Source organism: Dreissena polymorpha, chromosome 12 (genome assembly GCF_020536995.1).
Source record: "Dreissena polymorpha isolate Duluth1 chromosome 12, UMN_Dpol_1.0, whole genome shotgun sequence".
In the NCBI taxonomy this organism is placed as follows: Eukaryota; Metazoa; Mollusca; class Bivalvia; order Myida; family Dreissenidae; genus Dreissena; species Dreissena polymorpha.
The window spans coordinates 41758274-41766977 of NC_068366.1; the positions used below are offsets into that span (position 1 = coordinate 41758274).

General features: G+C 34.2%; 1 protein-coding gene across 2 annotated transcripts in view; it reads right to left on the bottom strand.

Moving 5' to 3' along the window:
* The window catches only part of LOC127854191 (serine/threonine-protein kinase PLK1-like), a 34228-nt gene extending 25608 nt beyond the window's left edge, over window positions 1-8620 (bottom strand). The window contains exons 1-2 of one of the 2 annotated variants that reach the window (XM_052389210.1): window positions 8376-8620; window positions 1111-1218 (exon numbers count right to left, since the gene is read on the bottom strand). In XM_052389210.1, coding sequence (XP_052245170.1) covers window positions 1111-1218; window positions 8376-8486 — 219 coding nt within the window. In that variant the 5' untranslated portion in view covers window positions 8487-8620. Of the gene's footprint in view, window positions 1-1110; window positions 1219-8085; window positions 8107-8375 lie in introns of those variants that run through there. The other variant, XM_052389211.1, reaches the window with a different exon arrangement.
* Between the last annotated feature and the right edge of the window lie 84 nt (window positions 8621-8704).

The window sequence follows — 8704 nt, forward strand, 5'->3', positions numbered from 1 at the left end:
CTTAATCACGTGGCTCAGCAGGTAGCAAACCTAGACAAGCTAACACCAAAATGGCTATTTTGCCTATAGACTGCATTTAGATTTACGCGATATTCCGGATAATTTTTATGGACTTTTTGACACCATATAACACTTGTAAAAGGGGTTTGTGTCATGTAGTTATTCTACAAATGCAAAAAATAAACGTTTATAGAGAACATCAGCTAAATATATTTATAACGGATTTCATAACATACAATTTAAGCATACAGTCAAGTCCGGTTATCTTGCAGTTGCGAATTTCACCGACGACTTATGGTTTTCTTTAGTGATGAAAGAGTAAATTTCACATTTTTAAGAATAAACGGATTTAAAAGGTACGTATTCCATGCAAAATAAAATCCGATCATTACATTTAAACACGGGTTGCGTCATCTCTATACATTGTACATGTATCTTAAACACTGACCTGCTTACGATAAATTCGAATGAATCACAAATTTTCTGCAGTCTTTAGCGTTTTCATTCTTTAAATTAAGAATTCATAAATCCAACATGTAATTTAGCATTCCATTGCACAATATCCGATAATCCAGTTACGGTATTTTTGACCATTAAAAACATATCGCATCAGACGACATTGTCATCATTTCCTTCCATTCTGTCAAACCACATTTGGTATGATCTCCGCATGCGCAATGGCAAAGTTTTGATATTTTCTGTAAATTATGGAAGCATGATCGAGGTAAAATTCAACCTGTTATGCATAAACATTTTTTTCATGCATACGGGTTCTATTTTATTAATTGAACACTATTACAAGATTTGTTGATTTGTAGTGAAAAAACACTAGTAATCTACATTAAATTTGAATGGTTTTACAAACTGATTTTTAAAATAATTTTCTGGAATATTTTTGTCACTGATTGGACACCATATGTCTACAATTTTGCCTAAATGAGGTTATTACACCAAGTGTGCAAGATTACCGGACACTGTGATAGTTTGAAAATGAGGCGAGTCATGTTTGTTTTGAAATCAAATCGGACAGTTCTTTACTTACTTTATCAGATATTTTTGTGTCAATAACACGTGAACTTCTTATTTTCATAATTAATGTAGACATCTTACCTTGTCTTTCTGATGTTGCTTTACAAGCAATGTTTTTGAAACAATCTTCCCTGCAAATATTTCTTTTGTATCTGTGTCCTGTAGTTCGTAACATTTTGCAAAACCACCCTGAAAATATAAAAGCAAACATCATCATGTAGTGGTGTCATATAAATCAAAATATGAGCATGACAAGAGCAAATGTGTACGGAAAACAGTGGGAATATTATTATAAATTTATGAAAATGATACATTCAGGCATTTTCTTAGCTATTCTCAGCAAAATGCAGTTTCTCTGGATTGGGAGTTTTTATGTCCCCCACTATAGTAGTGGGGGACATATTGTTTTTGCCCTGTCTGTTGGTCTGTTTGCGCCTTGACCTTGAAGGATGACCTAGACCTTTCACCACTCAAAATGTGCAGCTCCATGAGATACACATGCATGCCAAATATCAAGTTGCTATCTTCAATATTGCAAAAGTATTCATACAATGAGCGATTTAGGCCACATATATTTGACCTCTGACCTTGAAGGGTGACCTTGACCTTTCACAACTCAAAATGTGCAGCTTCATGAGATACATATGCATGCCAAATATGAAGATGCTATCTTCAATATAGCAAAAGTTATTGCAAAATGTTAAAGTTGGCGCAAACAGACCAACGGACCAACAGACAGACAGGGCAAAAACAATATGTCCCCCACTTCTATAGTGGGGGACATAAAAATCTATACTGATTCATATAACTATAACTAACTGCTGTGAAAACCTTTATTTTTAATGTGTAAAATTACTCTTGTATCCGTTATTTACATTAAAACAAAACTAGTGTATTTAAATAAACGCGGAGCATTAACATGATTCATTGCTATTTTAGACGCAAAGGAGAGCTTCCTACAGAAATTGCTTGTTTACATTGGTCAAGTTGTCATGAATATTAATGATTTTCTGCAGTGTCGTAAAACTGTCGAGCATGATTTTACGACTTCTATCGAAAATCGGTATCTTCAATGTAAACATTTTTGCGTAGCACTAGCAGACAAGAGAATGTAATTTAAAGAATGGCTTTGTTCAAGTTCGGATTTGCGTTCGACAAATCAGTTAATAAAAAAGAATCAGACGCTTTAACTGACACGAAACATAAATATGGAGAAGCACGAAAAAGTCAATTTTATCCTAGATGGAAAATCGAGTCAGTTTCCATGGATTAAATTTGATTGAGAAAAGCAAAAAAAAGTTTTATTTTATTGTTTTACTCTATGCATCATAAAAATCTGGTGTTCACTGATTATTTACTGATAAATCCTGATTAAACAGTAACATGATACAATTGTGTTCATTTGCTATGTCATTTGTGGTCTATTAGACATCAGGTTCGGACTAGTACATTTTAAGAGGAGCTGGTCTGACGGTCTTGCTGTAAAAAAAGTTAAATGTCGAACCCTGAAGGTAAGTCTTAAATAATCAATTTAACATATTTTACTGTTTTTAAAACAAATTCAAGGCAACAGATAATTTAATTATGCAATATTTTTTTATTTTCTACACTGGATCAGGTTAACTTTTATATTTAATGGTTTAAAAAAAAAAATTGGGGGGAGGGGGGATTGGGAATTTTTTTCCAATAATTATTGGAAAAAACAACAACCAGATTTGCATTGGGAATGGGGCCGAATTTCGGACCCGTGGCATAGGGTGGAAAAGGCCTGATATTTTATCCCAAAATTTGTTAAAAAACATTCCCAAATGGTAAAAAAAAAAACGCTTATGACATCGGCTGTTTCACTTTTTAACAAAGCACAGTCCGATCGGGTCTCGTATGGGTTTTAGACTATACCTCGATTTGGATAAAGATGGCATTATCCGTGTTGTTCCGGCGCTTATTATATTTGAAATGAAATTCAAGCGTTTTGTGAATTGGCTGAATGGAAAACAAAAGATGTTGCGCAATTTGAAATATTATGTGAAAGATTCCTAAGCAAAAACCTGGCAGCAAAACGAAACCTGTTGATTTTTTAAAGCAAGCGTCATTAAATAAACATACATCGTCATGAAGTATAAGTCTTTCCATTGAAACTCCTTCCATTTTTAATGTTAGTCAGGTTTTTTTTTCCTTCTTTGGGACCCGCCGAAAATCGGCCCTTTCCCCTCGGATTTTTTTCCCCTCAGCTGGTAAAATTTCCCCTAGATTTCATTTTCCCCTAAAAAAAAAAAAAAAAAAAAAAAAATTTTTTTTTTTTTTTTCCTTTAAATATATAAGTTATCCTGATCCACTGTAGAAACTAGAAAAATCTTGCATAATTAAATTATCTGTTGCCATGAATTTGTTTTAAAAACAGTAAAATATGTTAAATTGATTATTTTAGACTTTGCTTATTTTCCCCAAGATCCAGCTTTTCGCACAATTTTTTCCCCCAAAATTCGACGTTTCGCGCGATTTTTTTCCCCTCAAAAAAGGCCAGGCCCTTTCCCCAAAATCAGATAAAAACCCCTGTTAGTAATTTAATAACACATGACTATTTTGCATCGTCCTTGTTGATTTCCGAAAGCAAAGTGCTGACTGTTGAAAGCAGCAGTTCTTCAGATGAAGGGCCTCCTAGTGCTAATACAAGAGCACCGCCTTGCGGGTGCAGACCGCTCATCTATTTTCTTTTTAAAGGTGAAGGGACTCTCATTTTCAATCACAAAGGAGGGAGGAGTGGAGTGAAGAGGGGTGTATAGTGTGGGGTTGTGGACATTTATTACATTATCTTCCAAAAAAGCGAAAAAAAAAGAAAAAAAAAAAATCGGGGGGGGGGGGGGGTATAGTGTGAGGGTGTGGTGATAATTTGTGAGATGATCTTAAAAAAAAAAAAATCCAACAAAAAAATTGGGGGTGGGGGGTGGGGTGGGGTGGGGGTATAGTGTGAGGGTGTGGTGGTCATTTGTGAGATGATCTAAAAAAAAAAAAAAAAAAAAAAAATTAGGGGGGGGGGAGGGGGGGAGGGCACGGGGGATGGTTTGGGTGAAGTCTATTGTGGTATGTCAGGTAAGAGTAGTTTCATCAAAGTATCAATAAAATCTAATCATAAATAAAGAAGTTATGGCAATTTTAGCAAAATTTAATAATTTGACCTTGAGAGTCAAGGTCATTCAAAGGTCAAAGTAAAATTCAAGTTGCCAGGTACAGTAACCTCATGATAGCATGTAAGTATTTGAAGTTTGAAAGCAATAGCCTTGATACTTCGAGTGGATCGAAACACAAAATTTAACCATATATTAAAAGTTACTAAGTCAAAAAGGGCCATAATTCCGTAACAATGACAACCAGAGTTATGCAACTTGTCCTTTTACTGTACCCTTATGATAGTTTGTGAGTGTTCCAAGTATGAAAGCAATATCTATGATACTTTAGGGGTAAAGTGGACCAAAACATAAATCTTAACCAAATTTTCAATTTTCTAAGTATAAAGGGCCCATAATTCCGTCCAAATGCCAGTCAGAGTTACATAACTTTGCCTGCACCGTCCCCTTATGATAGTTCATAAATCTTGCAAGTATGAAAGCAATAGCTTTGATACTGTAGGAATAAAGTGGACCTAAACACAAAACTTAATAAAATTTTCAATTTTCTAAGTATAAAAAGGGCACATAATTCTGTCAAAATGCCAGTCAGAGTTACATTACTTTGCCTGCACAGTCCCCTTATGATAGTTAGTAAGTGTTGCAAGTATGAAAGCAATAGCTTTGATGCTTAAGGAATAAAATGGACCTAAACACAAAACTTGTCAATTTTCTAAGTATAAAAAGGGCACATAATTCTGTCAAAATGCATGCCAGAGTTATCTAACTTTGCATGCCCAGTCCCCTCATGATAGTAAGTAAGTGGACCAAGTTTGAATGCAATAGCATTGATACTTACTGAGAAAAGTGGAACTAAACGCAAAACTTAATCAAAATTTTCAATTTTTTAAGTATAAAAAGGGCACATAATTCTGTCAAAATGCACGCCAGAGTTATCTAACTTTGCCTGCCCAGTCCCCTCATAATAGTAAGTAAGTGTACCAAGTTTGAATGCAATAGCATTGATACTTTCTGAGAAAAGTGGACCTAAACGCAAAACTTAACCGGACGCCGACGCCAACGCCAACGTGATGACAATAGCTCATATTTTTTTTTCAAAAAATAGATGAGCTAAAAATGGTGCCTGATGTGACTGAAGATTTGTGAGAGCTTATTATGTGGAAAACTGTTTATAATGATGGTGTTTGTGATAAAGATGTTGAACTCTTTAATGTAGTTCGAAATCCAGATTTATTTTCCCAATTTCTTGAAAATGCAGATAAAATTTCCAATTTCGAAACCATGTGCTATCTTCCCAACAGTGCTCCAGCTAGGCCTAAATAGATTGGCACCACGCCCTGCCCTTCCGAACCTCAGCCCTACAGTTCTGCCATAGGGCTTCTCTTGCCCTTAATTTTTTTTTATATATGATAAATCTCTTATTACATTGTATTTAATTTATTCCTGAGTGCAGACAATATTTTGAAATGTTTTAATAATGGGAATAATATATTCTCACAATTATTAATAACATAACAAATGAACATGCAACAGGAAGCATTCCAGAAAAACCCACGCGCTCGAAAGTGCCCTTTTGAGAAAATACTTTGCGTCAAAAGTGCCCTTTTGACAAAAAAGCCCTCACTGCCCTTTTCAAATCCTAGCTGAAGCCCTGGAATTGCAGTTTGCCTACTGAATGTAATAAGTCATGTAACTGACATTTTTATACATTTTTACTTTTTTCCATTTTTGTGTTTATTAAGGCGACATACATCAACTGTTAAAATATTAAGTCAACCTTTTTGGTAAAAATAATGTTTTTATCAAATTTTTGAAATTGACATAACAAACACATGTCATTTTCTGAATGCAAAAAGTAGCGTAACTGCCATTTTGTTGAATTTTCAGGAGAAGCAAAAACATGTTCTATTAAAATAATAAACATGTTTTCGTATTCAAATTTTCTGATAAGTATTATAATAACTGTTTTAACACTTTAAAAACGAAACAAAACTCCAAATTGATATGTCTTTTTAAAACAATAAAAAATTAAGAAACGAGCAGTTACCATAATTTTCAACACTGAAATATTTTTAGCGCAAAAAATAACGCAAGTGCTCTTACTGTATTTTTGTAAATGTCTGAAAATATGCTTTCCTGAACAATTTACAAAATGTCAGTTACCCTGGTTATTACTTTCAGTACACGAGTTGTGTTTACAGGGTTTTTTATCTAATTTTGAGAAATGGGCCTGGCCATTTTGAGGGAAAAAATAGCGTGAAACTCCGAATTTTGGGGGGAAAAATAGCATGAAGGATAACCTTGACCTTCCACCACTCAAAATGTGCAGCTTCATGAGATACACATGCATGCCAAATATAAAGTTGCTATCTTCAATATTGAAAAAGTTATGGCCACTGTTAAAGTTTTTCGGGCGGACAGACAGACTGACATACACACATACTTACTGACGGACAGTTCAACTGCTATATGCCACCCTACCGGGGGCATAAAACATGTGTTTCTGTTTTCCGTACCCTGTTTTTTTCTCCAAGGAGACCATAAACGAACCTTTTATTTATTTTGGCCTAACATTATTAAAGTAAACTTTAAGGTGTTACACTTTTATTGGTATATATCTCAGCTTTTACTTTACTAACAGCCAACAAGCACCATGCCCATTATACTCGCGAGAGGCGTGAGGCAGTACTATGAGATAGATAGATATACTATGTTTTAAGTTTTCGTATCGAATTGTAGGAACCAATGGTTGTGGTGTCAAAATATTATAGGGGCGAGTCCAGGTTGTCAAAAGAATGTAGGAGGGACTGTCCTGTTTGTCAAAACAATGTGGGGCGAAAGTCCACCTTGTTACAATTAGCATTGGAGCGATGTCCAGATACCATCAGAAACCATTTGGGCTACAAAGGCAAAGCTGAGAGTTGAATTATTGCAACTACTAAAACAAAGAAAAATGCTATTAATTTGATAAAATAACTTAATAAAGTTGAATAAATACTAGCTAAAGAAACTTCAGCGTACAGTTTATATAGTATTGACAGACCTGTACGCTGAAGCTAACCCCGTATCGAAAGTCAACCAGAGTCGTAACATATTTATGTCACGCTATAAATCAAAGAAAGCTCATTTTCTTGGATACATTTCTACATATATTGGTGAATGAATATAAATTACTGAATCGAGGAATATTTTAAGGTTCAAATGTTTCAAATGCATCTTACAAAAGATGAAAATAACTCTCATCAGTCTGAAATTCACAATTTTGACGCCATTGTCGCTTTGTCACGTGACGAGTTTTCATTTGGATACTTTCGGATAAACCTTGACATTTTATGCTGAAATTGTAAACATTACTTTCGTTTTCTGAAATCTATTATTTGTGATTTACAACTTACGTCTGGTGGATTATAAGACTGATTTCATTGTGAATCAGGTAGTTTTATATAATATTTACTTTGACTTTGTATTGACACTACAATTTGTTTACAAAATAAGCCAGAATAATTAAAATACCGGGAAATGTCTTTCTGAATTTGAAAACACCTGAGCACATGGTTTGTTACTAAAAATAGAAATAACGTCATATGACCGTGAAATCTCGGGAGATTCGCATTTCAAGAAAGTCTGTCAGGTCGCTGTTTTTCTCGATATGTAAGAGCAGAGTAGATACATTTTAAATGTTTAAGATAGTATTTTGTGAAAGAATATATCAGTTAAATGTGAAAAATGTCAATCTTTCCAATCAAGTGGTTGATTTGGGCCAACAACTGCATTTAAAAGCTGTTTTGGACCGGTCTTTGTTAACTGTCAACTTTTCGAGAATTTCTGGTTGACTTTCCTAATGGGGTTGGTCCATAACTATAAAGTCGCGCCAGTCAAAAATCATAAAAAGCGACATTTAAAGTTATGGAAGCCAGAACTAAATAAATACATATTAAAGGCAAGGGATGATCGTTGTTTATCAGGCAGCACATGGGTTTAAGTTAATACAACTATTTATTTTGGAAAACATTTGAGTTTTTATCTTGCTGTTTTCACAATCTGAAAATTAACTATAGGAAGCCATATTGAAGTAACAAGTCCAAACATGCTTTAAAAAGTAAATATGTAAAAACAGTCTTAAATATTTACAAAACATAAACACTGCATGACTAAATGTCATTTTAATACTTGCTGAACACCTATGATGTACCACTTGACATGTGCATGTCTACTATTTACCTTCCCAAGAAAACGACCTTTAATGTAACGTTTTCCAGTACCAGGATTCACAATCAAGTCAGGAATATGTTCTTTCCGAACTTCTTCCTTTTTTACTACAGCAGCTGACATATTTATTTAAAAATAAAGAACTTAAAAAGTATCCCAATATAACACAACTTTAAATAGCAAGAATTTTTTTCAATTCAACATCCCGTGTTCGGATTGATTTTCAAATTTTCTAAGGTATTGTGAATGTTTTATAAACAAAGCGTTGATTGGCGGGTTTTAAATTTATAACAGTTTCATTGGTTGCTTAGACCGCCACACAACAAGCTTGTTTATGCCCG